Source organism: Centroberyx gerrardi, chromosome 12, assembly GCF_048128805.1.
Source record: "Centroberyx gerrardi isolate f3 chromosome 12, fCenGer3.hap1.cur.20231027, whole genome shotgun sequence".
Lineage (NCBI taxonomy): Eukaryota > Metazoa > Chordata > Actinopteri > Beryciformes > Berycidae > Centroberyx > Centroberyx gerrardi.
The window spans coordinates 8,055,447-8,078,111 of record NC_136008.1 but is presented as its reverse complement, the minus strand read 5'-3'; the positions used below and the strand labels follow the sequence as shown (position 1 = coordinate 8,078,111).

Sequence of the window (22,665 nt, the reverse complement as noted above, 5' to 3'; positions counted from 1 at the left end):
ACTAATTCTCATCATCATTATAATGATTAGGATCTGTAAAGTACATTTCATTAATGCAGTGATGCAGAGGTAGTAGAAAAGAACAATAGTCATGAATGGCCTGATTGACTGCGTAAAGTTATGCATAAAGTGGTACTGGTTTATTCCCTTACCTGCCTTGTCCTTCCCATGTGGAAAATCAAGCCGTGCACTTTTTTTTTTTTCTTCTACGTTCGATTGAGCCTCTGCCTTCTAATACTGTGCACCTTTAATTCAGGTTTGCTTAGGAAGACACTGCATATAGATTGAATTGACAGCATGCCACTGGGATATGGGCTAAAAATGGAATTACATATATTTATCAAAATCTGAAATTATTGTGGCTATTCCATGTTTTTCTTCTGATTTCTACACAACTGACTGACAAGCCACTCTCCAATTGCACTGAAACTCCGTCAACTTCAGTCTCTCTCTCAGCCAAAACTAGAAACCTTGGGAGGATGCAAAAAAATGTTTAAGAAAAAAAACAGCATGAGTGTGGAGAGACTTCACATCCCTGATGGAAGTGGGAAGTTTCAGGCTTTGCTGTTGTGTGGAGGGCGAAACCAGAAGGCTCTAGTGCCAAAGTGGAATGAAGTTTTGACAATCACAGGGGAGAGAAAGTTGGCTCGTATACTTTTCTGTGACTAGCAACTTACCTGACACTTTGCGACCTGTCCTGCATGCCGGTAAACCCAAAGGAGGATGAAACAAACACTTAGCTGTAAATGCGATGCCGCCTATACGTTTGCTTCTCCCTGCTCTTCTCCCTGTGGGACGCTGCAGGGAGAGGAAGCTGCAGAAATGTGTGGAGTTCACTGAGTTCAGACGGGTAGGAGCAGCCAGTCGGCTTGACTGGTGTAAACAAGGATTTTGAAATCAATAGGGAAGCAATTGGGGGTCAGTGAAGCCTGCACGCATTATCATTTATTTATTTTGATAATGGCCAATTACATCAACTCCTCCAGAGGAAGCCAAGATGCAAATTTTCGTCTGTAGTCCCTGGACACATGACAAAAAAAACTCAAGGGAATACGTGTGTGTGTGTGTTACAGATCATTTAATAGTCTCTGGAAGCAGTGTCAGGCGTATCCAGTGGCGATGCAGTCCATGTTTGCTCTTTGAAGCGATCTCCCCAGTTGTATCTCAACACCAGTGTAACCCTGTCGCCGGGTAACACCTCGACGGGAAGTTTGTGAACCGGCCGGCTAAACCCTCATCGCTGTCTGCCAGCACCTTACACTGTCTGCTGCGGTAACGTGATAGGATGAACAAATACCCTTGCTGATCTGGAACCGGGCGCACACACACACGCCCACACACACACACAAACACACACGCACCTCTTATGCCTCTTTAATTTCACATTAAGAATATGATTATTGGATACATACATTTCAACCATGTGTAAATAAATGTCTGTTTTGTCTGCTTTGCCATTATGTATGTGCCTGGGTATCTGTGAATGGCAGTGACCCAGTGATGTGGTATACATTACCCTCTGTTGTTAAACTCTGACCCAGGATCACAATTATCCCCATGCATATTTCATGGGCCCCCGATGACAAGAACGTAAGATATCCGTTACTGCCCCGACTGCCTGCCCTTACCTTTCCTGACCAGAGGAGAAAGATTAAGGCGGAGGGGGATAAAGAGTGGAGTCACGGTAGGAGAAAGAGGGAGAAGATGGAGGGGTGACATAATGAAAGGATTAAGTGGGAACTGAGGAGAGGAGAGGAGGAGAGCTACAGAATTGCAAGAGAAGAGGTGACAAGCTGCTGGAGCCTATGCGAGTTGAAGAAGATGGATTCATAGTAACAGAGTAGATATCCTTGGATAAAAGATGCATCAGAACAAGAGCGTTTCTTTGAAGTCTTGTCACTGACGGCGCGCTGATGATGCATGTTTTCCCCCCACTGTGATACTCGCAGGTTTGATAAGTGAAGGAGACATACTCGGCTGAATAATCCCACGCATACAAATGAGGCCAACGCATGCAAATCTGTACGGCTGACATTCAGGTGAGAGCTCTTGAAAAATGTCCCAGGCTTTAGTGTCTAGAGAAGGAAAAGTACATTTTTGCTCTAGTGATGTGAAGCAATCATGGCTTTGTGTAGTCTGCTATTCAACGTGCAGTTGATTTCAATCACAGATGCCCTTTTCCAAACAAATTGTTATTGTTTCTTATCGTTGGAAATTAACTTTAGAATAATTTTAATCACATACTCACACTTCTGACTCTCTGTTACCCCATGGTGCCTTGGCTCAGGAATCAAAGAATTTTCAGATTATTAGTATTTTCCTCACAACAAGCTTGTTTTTGGGTGTCATTCAAGTCTTTTTTTTTTTTTCATTTGTGTTTGAAAATCAGGTTCATTCCATCTCACTGCTAATAAGAGATTTAACGACCTGGAAATTATAAGGTCCCATCTGACATTTTGGTCAAAAAGGAGTAATTCACATAATGCGGTTGGACAAACAAGCCTAAACATGCGCCTGCAGTTGCAGTTTTGAAAATGTTTATTTACGTGGGTAATAAAATGCAGTTTGAAAAATATATATTAGCCTTGCTCTATGGTATGTGAAAAAGGCAAGGCTCAGTATCTCAAAACCTTGTAACTCGCTCTCTATAGGATGAGAAAATTCTACAACCCTTTTTAAAAACCAATGGATAAACTGAAAAAATGCATTTTGCTCAAGCTGAAAGCACGACTGTTTTCTTAGCTCCTGAAAAGCTTGTATCTCCTAAAACATTTTGGAAACACCAGGTTTTCACCCGACAACAGCGATATATGCAACTCCAAACTCAAGTTTTGTTGTCGCCTCTCTTTCGTCTGCAGGACTCGTCTGATTGCAGGTCAGCTGGGGTTTCAGGGTCTCCTTCCATGTCTGAAATCCAGCGGAGCTTATCCTGAGAAACACTTGAATACCACTAGTCCCAAACACGATCCACACGCTGTACACCTTCAACCCGAGGAACACCAACGTATTGTGCCTACAAACACCCTCAACATCTAATGGTATAATGGCAGCTCCCCCCAACTTGACAAGTATGAATGTGCAGGCCCAGACTGGCAGCCCCAGCACCTCTGATGCACAGCAGCCAGTGACTGCATCGCTCTATCCGTCCCTTGAACACTGGTCATCTACATCTTTCCAAACTCCAACCGATCCTACAATAATGAGCGTGTCTTCTCTGGCCCCGTGTGCGGTCCTCACGCTCATGCCCCACTTTGGACCTGCCGGACAGCCGCCTGCAGCTGATGGGCATCATGTAAACCCAGAGCTTCCATCCTTTTCTGAGGCAACACCAGAGCCTCAGCCTCTAGAAACTTCATCTCCTGCCTCTGGTTCTTCAGTCTCACCTATAGAGGCCCAAGATCCAGGAATCCCCCCTCTGTCAGTTCCTCCTAGTGATGATCCCCAGGAGGTTCAGCAGAGGAAGACATCAGACGGAGGCCCGCTGGTGGAGGGATCGGTCGATCTCACTTTACCCAAAGACCCCCCTGATCAAGAGCCAGGTACGGTAAGAACTAATGACTGAAAGGTTGTTGGTTCAATTCCCTGCACCAACAAGAAGGTCTATTCTAACTGTGAGATTGAGGCCGGAGGTTGGGTGGCATGACATGCACAGTGCTCACCAAGAATGCCAAAGTACCCTTGAGCAAGAACCCCTAACTGTCCCGGGGCGACCGTGCACCCTGACCTCACTGATGAAATGCATAGGTCTATGTGTAGATGGACTTGTGGAAACATAAGTTCCAGTTGCCTCATGTAAATTGGCTGATAATATATTCTTTTATTAACTATTATTCAATGGGCTCATCCATCCAACTGCCAAGCGTGGAAGTAACTAATTACATTTATTCATGTTACTATAGTTGAGTAGCTTTTTTGTGTACTTGTACTTTTTGGAGAATCTTTTAAAGTCAGTAATTTTACTTTTACTTAAGTACATTTTTACTAAGGTTTGTACTTATTGTACTAACTATCCATAACACAGTACAGATTTTGTGGCTCTCCATAAACAACAGATACTGGACAATCATAAATTGGCCAATTGTGGAGCCATTCACAGTAAGAAGAGGAGTCTGGCTTTACTTTGTTAATTTGTTATGAAAAGAATCTAGTTTGAACTCTGTCCTCTTGTCCTTTTAGAATTGCATGGAAAAGTGTGTACATTTTAAATTAGCTACTTTTTACTTTTACTAAAGTAGATTTTTACACCAGTACTTTTACTTCTACTTAAGTAAAATATCAGCAAAGTAACAATACTTCTACTCAAGTAAGACATTCTAGTACTCTTTCCACCACTGCCAACTGCAGAGTAAAAATATCAAAATGTGTGTTTTTACAGCTGATGTAAATGTAGATGCTGTGCCCACTGAGGATATCTTTCTTTCTGATCACAAGTGTAATGTTCTTATGTTTCTTTTAAATCAAGTACATCTTCTGCTCCCGCTTCCTTAATGGTCTGTAAATTTTCATCAGCCTTTGCTAAATTGAGTGAAAGCAGATCTATGGCTCATTCTGCACATAACAACTGATGTGTTTTTGCTGCTTTAATGATCCATGCTCATCAGTCTCGGAAGCTACTGCACCCTTGAGCAAGCAGCAAATCAGATCTGTTAATATAGTTAATCCATCTCCGTGGATGAATGATTCAATCTTAACATTAAAATGCAGAAACGCTGTGCGTAGGTCGAAAAACACCAACCTCCAAGTGCACCACCCATATATAAAACAGCTATTTATTTCCTCAGAAAGTAACAGATGTGAGAGCTGACTGTTGTGCTAACTTAATCTCCACTAATCAACATAATCTTAGGTTCCTGTTTTGCACAGATAGACTTGTAAATCCCGTTTCCTTGGTTGTGCCTATCTTTTTAAATGATGACTGAAATGATGAGAAAAGTTTTTATCCTTTATTGTCGTTGTTGTGTAAGATAAAAACTACTCTGACATTAGCTCCAAGATTTTACCCTCCTCTATATCTTGTTGTGATTCTCCTAGCTGTCCTGATCTGCTGAGCCAGTTCTGCACTATCTCCTTTGCTAGATCTTATTGATACTGTGTCCCATATGTAATCTTCATCCTGCACACTAGATGCCTTGCCCACATCTTTCCTTAAAGACATAATGGGTGATACCGGTCCCTAGCAAGCTATTATTCAGCCTCTCATTAAAAACCACCAAATTACAAACCCATCCACACATTCCCGACTCCAAGCTCCCCTTTCTATCTAAAGTCCTGGGGAGAGCAGGTTTCTAATCAGCTCTTGGATGTGATGGAATACAATAACATTTGTCATGGATTGCAGTCTGGTTTTTGTCAACAGCACAGTGCTGAAACAGCTCTTCTCAGGCTCACTAATAACTTCCTAATGTGTGCTGATTCTAGTGAGTGATCTATTTTATTGCTGCTTGACCTCAGTGTGGCCTTTGACACTATTGATCATGGTTTTCTTTTTGAAAGGCTTAGGCTGTGGTTTGCATCATATCTCAAATAGAAAAATGGGATTAACTCTTGGTGATGATGTTTCATCCCCCAGGAGTCTGTACTTGGACCTATTCCTGTTTTTGCTCCCCCTGCGGCATATAGTTTGTCATTTAAATTGTGTGTTGTTCTTTTTTTTTCTACCAGTGCTATGTGGGCAATGTGGACAGCTTTATCTATCATTCAAGCCTAATGATCTTGGCAGATCAGCTATTTTGCAAGACTGTTTATCTGCGACAACGGACTGCATGGCACAAAATGTTCTCCAACTTAACTGATAAAAGGGAAATTCTTATCATGGACCCAAACCTTATAGCAAGGAAGAGTATCGGTCCAACAGCATCCAAAAATCAAATCCTCTTCTACAAATCTAGCTGTTATTTTCATTTATGAATTTTGAGCATCATGTCTTACTTCTTACTTCTACTTAGTCTTACTTCCAAAATCCAATCTGTTTATCTTTTCATGATTTGGAAAGAATTATGCATGCTTTCATCTCATTGTGTCTGGATTATTGTACTGCTTTATTCTCTCGTTTTAGCCAACTTTTTAATCTGACATAAATCTGACAAAAATGATGTAAATTCATAGTATACATCATAGTATGTGGTATCAAACAGATGTAAGTTATATGAAGATAGGCTCTTTTAAATAAAAAAAAAAAGCAGAAATGAATGGTTTAACCTGAAAATATAATTGAGGCAAATCAGTTAAGAACACATTCTTATTTACATGTGTGTGTTCACTTTATGATGATTACCCACACAGTTTACCCAACTTCATATTTACCACTGCATCGCTGCCCGACTCCACTCGGTGCAGAATGCTGCTGCAAGGCTTTTGACAAAAACTAGTCACAGGTTCCACATTACAGCAGAACTCGTCTCCCTCCATTGGACGCCAGTCAAGCATAAAATTGATTTCAGAATTTTTACTTACAAGGCGCTGCATGCAGGTCAAGCTCTACCTTTTAATACGGATTTGTTCTGTCCTTACAGCGCTGTAAAGGTTGCAGGGCTGTGACAAGCCCCAAAAAGATGATTATGCATTTATAGTATTGGACCCAGCCACCCTGTAAATGTTAGATTGGCCAGCTCAGTCTCTGGTTTTAATAATAACAACAAAGTTTATTTGTACTTATCAAAAACAGAGTGACAAAGTGCGTCACATAAAACTGAAAAAGAAAAATAGCAAAAGGTTTAAGAAATGTTTCTGTCAGGTATTCTCTTTATCTGATGTTGTGTGTTGTGTTATGTCTTATGTAACACAGTAGGTGCATTTTTTGTTGTTTATTAAAGTGTGATTGTTATTGTAAGACTAAAAAGGCTCTATACAAATAAAGTTTACTTACTTTCTGTACATACATGAGATTTTGTCCCTCTACAGTCACTCTAACAGCATGAAATGCTCCAAATGATCAATTATGCAGTTTATGGTTTGAAAAATAATCCATATAAACATGACTGCAACTCTTATTTTACTGTGGTACTCTGAATACTTCATGTTGTTAACAGCATATGTACAGCCTGGCCTTGAAACTTGAGAGACACTTGAAAACTTTTTTGTTCCACACTGCCTGTGCAACTTTTTCTTTTTATGCATTATAATTTTTTGTATATTCTCTCTTTTTTTTTTTTTTTTTTTTTTACACTTTTTTTTTTTTTTTTACATTTTTTTTGTTGTTTTTTATTTATTTTATTCTGTATTTCCTATCTAATGTCTTATATACCTTGTGTAGAGCACTTTGAATTGCCTTTGTGTATGAAATGTGCTATATAATTAAACTTGCCTTGCCTTGCCTTCTGACTCTTTGCAGATCCTGGCTCTTCACAGCGAGGCTGTCCGCCACGTGACGTGTTACTGACCATCAGCATCCCTGTCTTCGTCATGTTGGTCATCTCCTCCGCTATCACAGGTGATACAAGCTCCACTCTGTATCTTAGTGCTCAGAATCTACATACACTTAGGTTCTGATGTAACTTCCCATTGTGCTATTGAACTAGTAATGATCTAGTCTGTAACTGGAAGAAATTGCCAGATTAACTTCCTCTTAATTGAATTTTGAAGGCAAGGTAAGCCAATAGGAACTTAAAGTAGTAAGATGGGGGAAGAGATGAGATCCTACAGTTTGTGTTTGTGACTCTGCTAATGAATTCAATTAACTACTGGTAGTATTACTATAATCATGTATACTAGGAGTGCCTTGATTGACCAGAAAAAAATACTATGGGACTTTTTTTATGATTATTTAAAAATATAATAAGGATAACATTCAGATGTAATGCAGAGAAAATCAAACTTCTTAGGACTTATGCAATCAATAAGCTTGTTAATACATCTTACAATAAACCTTTTTCTTGAAATAAATTATTAGGTAAACTGAGTCAAAATGAAAAGAATATTTTACACTCTTTGAAACATTTTCAAGATGTCCACAGAAAAATGATGTAATAGAGTATCTATTTTGTAATCATATCATTGTAGATCTGTGACGTGAAGATCTTCACTCCCCAACTATGATATAAACTCACCTTGTCCTCTCTCTGTTTTCCTTGTCCCTTCAAATTAGTCAAGTTCCTGTGTTTCCCTGCTGAATCAAAAGACTCAGCTCCTCCGTGTGGCAGGAAGGGGAACTGCAGCATCCCGACTCGGCTGCCTTCTCTGCCCAAGAACCCCATCAACCAGACAGGAAACATCACTGCAGGTAAAAAACAAAAACACCACACTGATTAATGTCTAGTTATTTAGGCTCGTGATATTAATAACAATCTAATTCTCTGCTGATCTGTCTTGGTTAGATGATGATAATTTCATATCCATCAAATGTCTGGCGGTCATGGCTATGATTTTAATGGCCCTATTATGGAAGGGGCTTTAATTGAATGTTACCATAATCATCAATCAATATATTAAATTGCTACATTGCTTTTCCTGAAGTGAACAATCTTTATGGACTGATGTGAAGATCCTCATTAAACACCTAACAGGCATTATGTTATAATGGAATCTATAGTTCCTGTTTTTGGCTTTCTGTCACTTAGCATACCCCTCTTTCTCCGTCACCCTCCCCAGGCTGCCAAGGTCCGATCGGTGACGGCCGGGACAGTTGGCGTATCATCGGGGGGGCGCTGGCCGCCGAGGACAAGTGGGGCTGGCAGAGCAGTTTACACTGGAGGGGGAAACACATCTGCGGAGGAGCCATCGTCTCCCCGCGCTGGGTCATCACCGCCGCCCACTGCTTCATCGAGTAAGAGGAGGACATTTCCCACACTTCCCAAAAAAGTCCCAGAAAAAAAGGCGTACATTCAGGGGGCCCAAACTGGAGCGGGGCCGTCAGACAGGTGACAGGGTGCCGTGTTATAAGTTGGATGCACCTGGGTTTGGGGCTCAGTGCCTCATCTTGTCTGAGTGTCCAGAGTTCTCAGCAGGCAGGACTGTAGTCGAGTCCAAGTCAATTCCAAGACCAGGTCCAGGCGAGTTCGAGTCAAGACCAGGTCCTAAGGGGGTTGAGACCGAGTCAAGACTCAGACCAGAGCAAATAGAATTTCTTTAAGATCAACAGAGATGTAGATCTATCTACAGGAGCTCTGGACTATACCCTTCAGCATCCAACTAATCAAAGTGTAGGATTTTGACCAATCAATGCATAGAAGTTTGAGCCCCATTACATACTATATTCTACACAGGTGTAATCCATTAAATTGTTTGTAGTGCTGGGGAGAAAATAAATGAAGGTGGATCAGGTGGAGAGAAATGAATCTTTGAAAAAGTCAAGCCAATACTAACCAAGACAAGTCCGAGTCAAAATAGACCAAGACAAGTCCAAGATATCAGAGTGGACTTGAGGCTGAGACTGGACTCAAGTGCTACCGCCTGGTCAGCAGGGCTGTAGATCATGGGAAACAATGCATTCCCTATGTGAAGATAAAACAGCAACCCCAAACTATATTATAAACTTCTCACCTACTGAAATAAGTAGCTACAGTTTGGTCATGATTGACAGTAAACATTGAGTATGAATGATTGAGCAAAATGTATTTATTGTCAAGAAATGTATTATCAAGAGTGTTTCACAGTAGGCTAATTGCTTTGGAGATACTGAAGAATTTGATGTCAATAACACGCATTTGACAACTGAGTTGATTTGAGGTGATTTGAGCTGAATCGAGTTGAATCAAATCAAATTGAATCAAAGTGAATTGAACTGAGTGCCTACAAATACAACACTCAGCCTCTCTGTCTCACTGGTGTGTCTCCACAGGCACAACATGATGCATGAGGCCGACTGGCAGGTGCTGGTGGACACAGTCAGCGTGACGGACGACTCTCTTGGTAAACGCTACCGAGCGCTGCGGGTCCTCTACCACCCCCGCTTCAACAGAATCAACAACGACTACGACTTGGGACTGCTGCGCACCGTCACTGACATACAGATGGGAGGTGAGAGGGGGCAGACAGGGGCAAAAAACACATCCAAATGTATCACGTTACAATTTATAAATACTTAAATTACAATTAAATTACAAAATTCTTGCCCTGGCGGCAAAAAAGTTTTTTCAATTGAAATATAGGCTACGTAATTTGTGTTTTCATGATACAAAAACTACAATGAAGAAACTGATAGCTTATTTGATAGCCTATTTATTTGTATAGCACTTTTCAAAGCACAGTTACAAAGCGCTTTCCAAAAGAGAAAGGAAAAACAAAAAGATAAAATGTAAAACTGTAAAAAAGTAAAGGGCAAGAAAGGTTGCAGACAGAGAGGAAGAGGCTTGGCTGGAGAGAACTGTGTGTAACTGTGTAAGTGAAGCCCAATAAGTGTTTCCCTTTATAGCTTCTTATCAGTGTGAGATGATGGGCCAAACTGATTGCTGTGCGCTGTTTCTATAGATGGAGTACGCCCAGTGTGCTTACCCAGTCCGAGAGAGTCCTTTCCTGCTGGAACCCCCTGCTGGGTCATAGGCTGGGGATACATTTATGAAGGGGGTGCGTTACCGGCTACAACACCAACCGCTCTGATTACCCTTGATTAAATACTCCCTCTGATTGTGCTATTTATACCTGATTGCACTTTCTTTATTCCCAGTTCTTGCATCTTCTCCATTCCCGCCCTTTTTTTTTATTTTCACTGTAATAATGTCTTTCCATCAAGGCTCAATCAGATCAAATTGCTTGATAGAAGTGGAACGTAAAAGAAAGCTGTGGACTGATATCCTGTGTTCGTTCCCATTGATTTTAGACACATTAAAACGGCATTTTGTTTCATTCATACATTCATATCACTGTCTTCCTTAACTCATTTCTCTCTCTCTCTCTCTCTCTCTCTCTCTCTCTCTCTCTCTCTCTCTTTGTCAGGCTCAGTTTCAGATGAGCTGAGGCAGGCTCAGGTACAGGTGATATCTCAGTCCGTATGCTCCCGCCCGAGCGTCTACGGCTCCTACCTCACTGCCAGAATGCTTTGTGCCGGAAAAATGGAGGGAGGGGTGGACTCCTGCCAGGTATACACCCAAAACCTCCACACAAACTTGCCTGACACAGTTTTACGAAAGAAGGTTTTTAACTTTACAGTAGATCTACTCGGTCAAAATCTGTTTCACTTGCGTCACCATCAAAAGTGTTCTTCAAAACCCGATGGATGCTTGACAAGTTATTTGGTGTGTTGGTTGTAAGGGAGACAGTGGCGGACCGCTGGTGTGTGAGACCACCAAGGGGGACTGGAGGCTGGCAGGGGTGGTGAGCTGGGGAGAAGGCTGTGGACGCCGCAATAAACCAGGAGTCTACACCAGAGTAACCCAGCTGATCCACTGGGTTGAAAAATACATCAAGGTACTGTATAAAGCGATCCCGCAACCGTTATCCACCTCAAGACTACTTCCTACTACTTTTATTTTACACATTTTACCTTGAAACTGTCTCTCTTTCTCTGTATTAAGTGGTTCTGTTGAGTTCAATGAGTAGTACTGACGCTGCCAGGGTTAGAGATTTGTTTTCTTTAGGGAAGTACAGTGCGGTGTCCCCCAGGGAAGCTGCCTGGGCCCTCTGCCCTTTTCTGTTTTTATCAATGATCATGTTTGGTAAAGCCAGTTTAGCTATGTTTGCCGATGTTTCTATAGCGTACATGTCATCAAGTACATTGGCTGAGTTAAATGCTACTCTCAAAAATGAAGTGGAAATGACTAGACCATAGTTTATTGGACTGGGAAACCAAAAACAACTTAGTTTTGAATGTGTCAAAGACTAAATGTATTGTTGACAGAAAATATAACACGCACATCCAATAAACAGGCTGGTGTGCAGGTGCAGGGTAGGAAAAATAAATAGAAAAATAGAGTCTGTACACCACAAAATATAGCTCCCAGATAATAGCTCCCAGATAATTGATATGCAGGCTGGTGTGCAGGTGCAGCACAGAGGAAAACATCAATAAATAGTAAAAAGGGTCTATCTAAATCAGTGTCTATCTTGACTACTGTCCAGCAATATGGTCAAGTGCGGCAACAAAAACAGGTATAATCTTCAGTTAGTGCAGAATAAAGTGACACATCTTGCACTCAATGAATGTGAATATATAGACAAAATGCATGCTGATCTCACATGGCCGAGAGCGGAGGACAGATTAACATGCAGGCTTCTAACTTTGTTTAAAAATATACTGTATGCGTGTTAAAGCAGCCTCAATTGCCTGAACTCAAAAATAAATTTACACATAGACACACTACTAGACAGGTAAACAGAGATCATGTTACAATTCCTCAAAAAAGAACTTAAACTATGGTAGGCTGGTACTACGCTTTAAAAAGCAACTAAAGATGTTATTCTTGGAAAAAGGGCCGCAAATGTACTATTCTGTAACTTTTTTCCCCTTTTATATTTGTGAGTTTGGTAGCTCGTAGTATCAGCTATCATGAATGTATCATGGGTAAACACTGTCAGATACTCGATATTGTAACAGTAAACCAGTGGTGAATATAGGCCTTCAGTGATGGATTGAGTCATGCACTTGCACAAGGCAGTCTTCTGTCCTACTGATGGTATTATTATTTCTTACTGTGTTTATGTTCTGTAATGTTTACATCTGTTTTAATGGGAGGGGAGGGAGAGGGAGTGGGCTGATGTTAAAATTGTATTATGTATTTTTATATGGGAACCCGAGGAGGAGTTGTTGCCTTGGTAACAACTAATGGGGATCCAAATAAATAAATCCTAAATAATAAAATGTATGCACTCATGGTTCAGTAAGGCATTTTGAATAAAAGTAAACATAAACATAATACGTTTCTATACCTTGCTGCATTCTCTGCACTCTATGTGTTTACACTGGTTCACTCTGTATTTTATGGAGATGTATGAAATTATTTCATGGTGACACCGAGCTTTTCCCTTTTCCACTTTTGCAGCTGGACAAATCAGAGGAATCGGAGGAGACCACGACAACAATGAGCAACACAACTGTCTAGCACTGTAGTATAATGTGATAACTCTGACAATAAATAAGCACAATCAGTATCTATGCTTGTCTACTGTGCTGTGTGGCAATAACCGTAACTAAAAATCACTATAATATTCTCGGGATATTCCTATAGGGAGTTATAGTATGTATGTGGTCCTCAGTAGTGAGTTTGAAGAGATCTTACAATACTTTATGGTATTTTTGTTTTATCTCCTATGGACTCACTATAATATCCCTATTAGATATTACACATAGTTTATAGTTTTGCTGTGCTATTTGCATAGTAGTATACTTCTGAGTTCTGTTATAGGATTACTATCATTCTTTCTCCTAAGGGAATTTGTTTCTAACTTGTTAGGTAACAGCACATTTTGTTTAATGTTTTATCCCATTTTAGTTAGGATAGTGGGATGGGCCAGCCATAGTTACTGATAACAGTCCAATAGTCACGTAGGCCACTTGAAACATAACTTGCAGTCACAGACACACCTGACCTACTAACCACAGCTGTGCGCGTGTATGTGCCTCATGGACGCGCATCAGGTTCGCATCAGAAAGGAGTGGGCAGCTGAATGGCTCAGACATGAGTCTAGGAAGTTGCACTATAACCCTCACTTCAATTGCTCAATAAAAAACATGTATTTTGGCAGTGGCACCAGTCGCAGCCACTTAAAAACGCAATGACGGGATCATTTCCTTCGGAGTTCATCCAAGGTGAGACTTCACCCTCCAGACAGCGATTTGAATTCAGTCGGAGACGAACTGAAGAGGTCATATGACATATTTCACATTTGTCGGCAGCTTTTTCAATATATCTTCAAAAGGAATTTGGCATTAACTGTCAGAAGATTACAAGAGAAAATATATGGTCCAACTGCAGCTTGAGTTGCCTGGGTCTGAATCGCTGCTGATTGACTACAAGGACATTTTGACCCAGTCCTGACACTTAACTGACAGCGCAGTCACTTTAATACCGGCGAATAATAACAATGTGCTCAGTAAGCAGGGTGAAACCCGTTCAGCGGGTCCTGGCCCTCTCGCTCTGCCTCCGAACAAAGACCGGGGGCTCGAGTTGTGCTGCAGCCCAGAACAGGCTCCTCTGTCCGGGCGTAACCACCGGCTCACTCCCGCTACAAGCTGGCGGCAGATCGTACTGCTCCAGGATGGCGCTGGGCGAAGGACTCTTCTTCAGACAGGTAAATCACTACTATTATTGTTTACTTGTTTATTTTCAGCTTCGTCACGTCTAATGCAACAGGAAAATGCAGCAGTGTTTCTGAATGACACTTGTAAGCTAGTACTGGAAGTGAGCTAAGTGGAGTTAGCCTACTTTCAGAAAAGTTTAAATGAAGTCAAAATGTACTTTCCGTTATTTCTAAACTAAAGTGAACGGATTCCCCATGATAGGCTGTGCTGGGGGATTTTTCAGGTTTGCCACTTGTTCAATCCGTTCACTGTTTTGCAATAATGTAGCAAAGCTGATGGTTGTATGCATGGAGAAGCTGCAGCCGGTGTACTGATGGTGGGTGTGTTTTGCAGCTTCAAAGCCAAATACTCCAGCCTCTCACACACAGAGGGTCATTTCTGGTTCAAATAAAAAACAGGTAGAATTTCTGATTTATTAATTGTACAAAACACCATTCATTAGGCTATAAGAACAAAATATACATTTACCATTAACTCTGTTAACCCATCCCAACCTAGGTTGCATACACTTGACATTGAACACACAAGGAACTCCCCATCATAAATGTTTACTCTCTCTCTGTCTCTCTCCAACACACACACACACACACACACACACACACACACACACACACATACACACACCTTATCATTCCAGGACCTTATCGCTGATAACAGGATGGGACTTGCATCACTACCACCCTTTACCATCCTTTCTTATCTAATGCTGACTCACTGTTGTGCCTTTATCTGTTTCCCCTGTTCAGTTGTTTGAGTCGGTGAGCAGTACCTACACCTACCTGCTGGCAGACAGAGAGACCAGGGAGGCGATCATCATCGATCCTGTATTGGAGACTATTGACAGGGATGTGAAGCTCATAGACGAACTGGGGCTCACGCTGAAATTGGCAGGTATCTAACTACGTGACTGTAAAACAAACTTCCACTGGCACGACTGACAGGTGCGGTTTTAATGCATAATTGCACACCATTATAAAATCAGTTTAAAACATAATCCTTAACCAAATCCAATCATGCTGTCCTATCATCCTCATTGGCCGATATAAACCTTTTGTGACTCGCGAGCAAATCACTTTTTTATAGTTGTGCAGTCATCTGACAACAGAAACAGAAAGATATGTCAATGACAACGCCTGTATTGTGCTATAAGCTATATTGAAACACAAAATAAGTGATCACAGACAGAGTTGGAGGAGACAGAAAGTTGGCTTCTTAACATTGCCGGAAATGGTGAGAACTGATCTATCCTCTGAGGAAGTACGTCAGCCATGTTTGTGAAAAAGGTCTATTAATGGCTTAATGCTGATTGGTTGAACAGTAGAAACAGATCTACCTGAACAGGGCTAGCATTAAAGTGTGTAGCCCTTAATTGGGTCAGGTGTGCAAGAGTAAAGGACAGGGGAACTTGAGGACTGATTGTGGAAACGCTGTCATTGATTTATCTGTCCCTAACCTTAACCCATGGCTGAGAGGTGTGGATTCATTACATAATTACACACCATTATAAAATCAGTTTAAAACATAATCCTTAGCCAAATGCAATCATGCTGTCTTATCATCCTCAGTGACCGATATAAACCTCTCCCTTATTTATTTACACACACACACACACACTGCACCTTATCCTTAGCCTATAAGCAAAGGGTCGACTCGAGGTTAATTTAGCTGCCATACTGCAACACTCAGCCCAGGAATAACTTCTCAAATTCTGTTTCTAACCCTGCAAAGTTGGGGCAAACCTTGCTCCAGAGCAGGGCTGGCTAGCTGTGAAATATAGTCACATGTACTCAAATAATGTGCCCATGTGAAACCTCAGTTTGCCCAAGGCTAGGTTAACCCAGGATCTTGAATGCAGATAGCAGTGTGAAAAGGACTTATTTCCACCTTTGGTATCGTGGGTTATTCGTATCGAAAGACTGTGCTAGTGAACCTTTCTGTCTTCTTTGTCTGGTAGTAAACACCCACTGCCATGCGGACCATATCACAAGCACCGGGCTGCTGAAGAAGAGACTGGTTGGGTTGAAGAGTGCCATCTCCAGATTCAGCGGTGCCTCTGCAGATGTCCTGCTGTCAGAGGGAGACAAGATCGCCTTTGGAAAACATGTAAGGAGGAAACATTTGACAGATTATATTTCACAAAACCGATGCCTACCAACTCTGACTTTAGAGCGATTTGGGATGGCTTTAGATCTGCCAGCATCACTATCTGTAAACAGGCATGAAAGACAATACATGTATCTTCAAAATACATATTGTCAGCCTCTTGTCACTTACTGCATGGCTGGCCATCGTCCTCAGTATCTTATTTCCTTTCAGTCTGGTATTGTTTATGATACTCTGAAACATCCTTACTTACTTTGTTTTTGTTGTTTTTGATGATCGATGTAGCAGTACATCCTTTGTTGCTCTGTACAGCGCTTTGAATCTGTTTTTGTTAATAGTGCTTCATACAAAAAAAATGTACTTGACTTGATTTGACTCCTCTGTCTTTCCCTCCCAGCATGTGACAGTGAGGGAGACTCCGGGACACACAGATGGGTGTGTGACGCTGGTGACGGGGGATCAGAGCATGGCTTTCACTGGCGACGCTCTGCTCATCAGAGGCTGCGGCAGGACAGACTTCCAGCAGGGTAAACCTACGCTCCCACCTCGGTCTGATTATGCGGTCACATATCTTGTGTTACCGCTGTTCATTCGTCACACACCATCGTTTCTGAGAAGTCAATGGGCCATAGTGAATGCTTTTGTTTTTGTAATACTGCTAGATGAACACAGGGAGGCAGTATTATGTTTTTGTAGGATTGCCTAATCTTTGCACAAACTTTCGTTTTCTTTCTCAGGCTGCTCCAAAAGGCTCTATGAGTCGGTCCATCAGAAGATTTTTACTCTACCTAACCAGTGCCTCATCTACCCTGCACACGACTACAAAGGTTGGCCGAAAACCCCACACATCTCAGTCTTATTCATATCACATCTCATGGATGTACTGGTTTCAAAATGTGGTTATGCAAATGGGTGGATTTTATTAAATGCTTACAATGCAACAGTTGTTGGTAGGTCTGCCAGTACCATGTGATTAATCAGCATTTTTCCAAACTATCATGACTATGGTTACCCTTGTCATTCCAAAGGGATTATTGACATCTGATTGTGGAGTTTGGATTTTATGAGATCATGTTACTGTGCTTCCACAGTGGCCTGAAAATATCCATTATGTCTACCAGTGACTGCATTTATTTACTACAAGTCTGTGCTTCCACTGCTTTTTCCATTCTTCCACTCTGTCTCTTAACAGTCTCATATGTGTTTTACTGCTGGATGATGTCCAGAGTACTGTATGAAGAATGTATGATTCACTAGTTGATCCAAAATGTGAACAAAGTCAGTTTTTTGTGTCCAGACCTGTCACTTAATGCACCATGATGCGGCTGGATAATGAATGTCCCACGGAAATGACAAATGTAACCACAGCCTTAGATGCTTCAAACCAGTTCCAGAGGCATAGAGTGCTTTTGTCATGTCATCCAACCCTTTAATTAAGGCTGTACATTGGCCTACATTATTTATCAAAACTGCCTACAGGCCAAATCTGTGATGGTAAAATGTGATGGTAAAATGTAGGAAACACATATAACCGAGTTTATGGTGAAGATTAAATAGACTACAATCATAAAGTAAAATGGTTCCCCCATTTTCCACATTAAAAAACTCATAGTCTGCGCCGCCTGTCAAAAAGTTTCACGAAAATACAGACTAGAATGACGATCGCTTTTAGAAAAGTCACCTTAAGTTATGTATTTCTTTTGATGGATCAGTAAATTTAAGTCATGCTGTTCAGTCGTCAAGTTCCCCCTGTTCTGCAAGTTTTTGTTCCAGCTCTAGTCTTGCACACCTGATCCATATTGCTGATTGGTTGAGCAGCAGAAACAGGCCGTGGTTACACCTGTCTTTTCAATGCAGCTTCAGCAATCAGAACTGTCGGATTGGATCTCAGATCAGGTCACATTGATGTCTCCGTACATGACACTCTGTGGTCAGATACGAGATCGGATTTGTTTTTCCTGCGTAATATTATAATCAAGAAACATGTCGCTGTTTGCAAGAAAAGCTTTCCTTTTTCGCATTTTCACAAATCATATTCCTCATACTCCTCTTATGGTCCCAGTGGAGACACTGAGTGGCTGAATAACTTTCGTATGAGGAAACGCACTTTTGACTTTGTACGCCTCAAGCTTCGAGAAAATCTTAAGCGCAAAACACTCACATTAGAGCCTCTGTGTCCGTGCGTAGAAGGGCGGTCGTGGCTCACGTCAATGGGGGTAAATTCCCAGGTAAATTAATGACGTCGCTTGTAACATCCAGATTGTGGCCGGATTTATGTCCACACACAACTGACATCCGATAGGAATGCCAGCCAGAATGTGGATTTTGAGATCAGATCTGACACCTAATGCGAGCTGCCATGATTGGATGTGGCAGATCGCATTGAAAAGACAGGTGTAACCACGGCCACAGATCTACCTGAACTGGGCTAGCATGAAAGTATGAAGCCCTTAATTGGATCAGGTGTGCAAGAGTAAAGATGGGACAAAGACTTGCAGGACAGGGAATTTGAGGACTGGGTGGGCATTGATTGATCTGTTTCTCTGCATCAGGTCAGACGGTGTCGACGGTCGGAGAGGAGCGCAGGTTTAACCCGCGCTTGACCAAGAACCTGGAGGAGTTCGTGGACATCATGAACAATCTGAATCTCCCTAAACCTGCTAAAATAGGTATCAGGCACTCATCTGTCTCTACTACAATCCATCTGCTATCCATGCTCTGTTAGCAAACATAATAACTCATAAATCCCTGAGGTGTATTTAGAATATCGTCATGTGAATAAGCATTACAGTGCATTCATATTGATGTTAGACAACGTTAATTGCCTTGACACCTTCCCTCACAGGCTCACAATCATATGAATGAAATGACTTGCTCCTAACTGACCGTTTGTTTCTGTTCCACCCCGACAGATATTGCAGTGCCTGCTAATCTGGTTTGTGGACTCCATGAAGTCTGAATGTTCTACAAAAGGGAAGATTTTAACCAAAGCATCTACATGCAAGCGACATGATTAACATTTACATATTTGTATTCAAGCAGGATTAACCAAAACTAAGCATTTGATTGTACGTTAATGTCCAGAAAAGAACTACAGAAAATGCTGTCACCTGCTCCCCAGGTGTGCAGAAGCTTCACTTTTTATTGTATGTTAATGTAAATTGAATGATGTATATATTTGAACAGTTTTTCCTCTGCATCCTATTACTTAAAAGCACTTATCATTTGGTGCTGCGGCTACTGAAGTCTATGGCCAGTCACCAAGATCATGCTCAAAATAAAAATGCAATCAGCTATTTACTTATTGTCAGAAATGAATGCTGCAAAACTTGGACTTATTTTCATAATAAATTTAGATCATGTTTAAATGTCAAGAATTCTTCAGTCTTTATTTAGCTGCTTCATTATGAATTGCAGAGTCGGAGAGGAAGTTTACGAGTAAGTAAAGTTCAGATAGGAATGTTCCATTCAAGGTTTGGTTTAGTATTCATGAATGCCCAACTGAGACAATTGAGTTCTTCCACATGGCCTTTCCAGTGATTCCGGACTCCTCTAGCCAAGGCATCACACACACACACACACACACACACACACACACACACACACACACACACCACTCTTGACTGCTGCCAGCCGTGGCCTTTTTGCATAGCAGGAAAATTAAACTACTCTTATTTGCATTCAGAATCACTGAGGGCCAAGTTTCCACTGCGAAGGTCCAAAACATGTCATGGCCGTGCCGTTGCGTGCTCGACTCTTGTCTGTTCCTCTACCTATTGAATAAACAGGGTCAGTTATTGAAATACAAATCACTCTCACAGTATGCAGCTACAGCATCCGGACGCGATATCAACACGAGGAAGTCAGGATTTCTAGATGCGCTGCATGTTCTGCGTTTCGTGGTCCATCAACTCAGTGTCAGGGAAACAGGTTTGTTGGGAGTGTCAGGCTCTGACTCTCAACCACATGCCTCTGATGAAGCCGCTCACACATTTGATAGTAGGCTTTTGACAAACATATTTGTATTGAACCATTTTGAATGTCATCCCGTCTTTAAAATGTTATATTTTCATGTCAGATAGTATTGAAAGAATATATGAATAGAATATATGAAAAAGTATTCAGTGTTTCTCCCTCAGATCTTCATTCTTGTCATGGTGTAACAGCCACTGAAACGGCTTTTAGACCATCATGGGACACTAAAACTCTTATTTTAGGTGGGTTAGCAGCTCTTTAAGGCAGGGTGACACCTATTCAGTGGTAGGGGAAACTCTGGGATAGACTACTGCCTTTTAACTGAAGAATTCATTCACAAAAGCATTACTGAACAATTAAATGAATAAATAAAATGTGCATAGAAAATCAAATTTCATTGAGGTTTTATAGACTTTTCCCTGTAGCTGTGGTCAAGGAGGAACGTCCATCGTATCAGCAGTGAACCACACGACATCCAATATTTAATAAAAAGCCAATATCGGCCCAATATCTCTGTCTAACCCAACTGCAAGTTATCTGATCTGGTTCCTCTGAGCTACACTTTGTGTTACCAGATGTGAATATTGTTATTTGAGCAGGTAATTATATCTTGGCTGCTTTTTAGAATGAAGTGCCTGCGAGGTTCTGAACTCACCGAAAGACACACGGCTACCTTATAAGTAAAGAAGATCTGGTAAAAAAAAAGAAAGTGTAGGTCAAAGAGAAGGTACACATGCAAGTTAATACTGTCAGGGCCATACACACACACACACACACACACACACACACACAGCATCTACCAGCTGTCTCTGTCAGCGCTTGAGACGAACAACATTATTGCACAGCCCTTCTGTTTCACCTTGCCTACCCACTGACAGACACCTGCATTGTTTTCTTTACCCAGAACAGGAGGTGTGTGACCGTTGTTGCCATCAAGCAGAAGATATGTTGCTTCTATTCTTCTGACTCTATTCTGCTCTTAAGAAGCAGCGGTGCCAGCTGTCCTTTTTGCCCGGTCTGTGTCCCATCTGCTGTCCCTCTTTCAGCCTCTTTTTCCCGCTGCCCACTTTACGCTGTGCCACCCCGAACCTGCTGCCCATTCTCTCTCGCCCCGCCACATGTCACTGGAAAGAATCTATTACACTATCAGCTCATTCAGAAGGAGCTGTAAAGAGGCAGGCCAGGGCGATAAAGCCTTCAGAGTGAAGAGGGTGGGTCTTGACTTGCAGTCCCTAAGGAAAAGTCACTATATAGCATGCCTATAGGGACTTATAGTGTGTTTGTGGTGCTTAATAGTGAGTTTACAGTGACTTTACAGTACATGATGGTATTTTTCTTTCTTCTATAACATTCCTATAAGGGCTTATAGTGTGTTTGTACTACTCAGTAGTGAGGTAGTGAGTTTACAGTGACTTTATACTACTTTATAGTATTTTCACCTCCAATGTTATCAGAACAATAATTCTAAAGGGACTTATAGTGTGTCTGTAGTGCTGAAATAGTGAGATTATAGTGACTTTATAGTACTTTGTGGTATTTTTAATCTCTTATGGGATCACTATAATATTCCCATAGGGACTTATAGTGTGTCTGTGGTGCTAAATAGTGAGTTTACAGTGGCCTTACAGTAGTTTGTGGTATTTTTAAATCTCTCATGGGATCACTATAATGTTCCCAGAGAGATTTATAGTGTGTCTGTAATACTTCATATTATGTTTATAGTGACCCTATAGTACTTGATTTTATTTTTTATGTTGTGTGGAACTCAATAATGAGATTATAATGACTTTATAGTACTTTGTGGTATTTTTAATCTCATATAGGATCACTATAATATTCCCATAGGGACTCATAGTGTGGTAGCCTACTCAATAGTAAGCTTATAGTGACCTTATAGTACTTGATTATATTTTTTATCTCCAATGTTATCAAAATTATGCTTCTAGGGACTTATAGTGTGTCTGTAATACTAACCTAGTGAGTTTATAATGATGGTATATATATCTCCTATAATATTCCCATAGGGACTTACAGTGTGTCTGCAATACTCGATAGTGAATTTATAGTGACCTTTTAATAGCCTACTTAATGATAGCTTTTATGTCCTTATAATACTCACTTATTCCCATTGGGACTTGCTATATTTGTGTTGTATCCTTCTAAAATGTATTAAAGTAGCCTAATACTTGACACTCTCCGAGGCTGGACTGGAAAAAGTGCCCGGGTGACACATTAGAGTTATAACAAAACTCCTCGATGTCAATTCCCAAAATAGAAATCTCATTTGGGTGCGGGACTCTCCTCTCCTCTCCTCTCCTCTCCTCTCCTCTCCTCTCCTCTCCTCTCTAACTGGTGGTGAAGTTTAGAGTCGAGGACTTTCCACACCAAATACTTTTCAGTCAGTCAGTCAGTCAGTC

General features: G+C 41.2%; 1 protein-coding gene across 1 annotated transcript; it reads left to right on the top strand.

Annotated features, from left to right (window-relative positions):
• Positions 1–13,507: 13,507 nt before the first annotated feature.
• Positions 13,508–19,602, top strand: ethe1 (ETHE1 persulfide dioxygenase). The gene is made up of 7 exons (XM_071926609.2): positions 13,508–14,160; positions 14,917–15,061; positions 16,125–16,273; positions 16,671–16,800; positions 17,011–17,100; positions 18,826–18,942; positions 19,186–19,602. The coding sequence occupies exons 1-7, from the start codon at positions 13,954–13,956 to the stop codon at positions 19,230–19,232; spliced, it is 885 nt and encodes a 294-aa protein (XP_071782710.2). The 5' UTR covers positions 13,508–13,953; the 3' UTR covers positions 19,233–19,602.
• Positions 19,603–22,665: the final 3,063 nt, after the last annotated feature.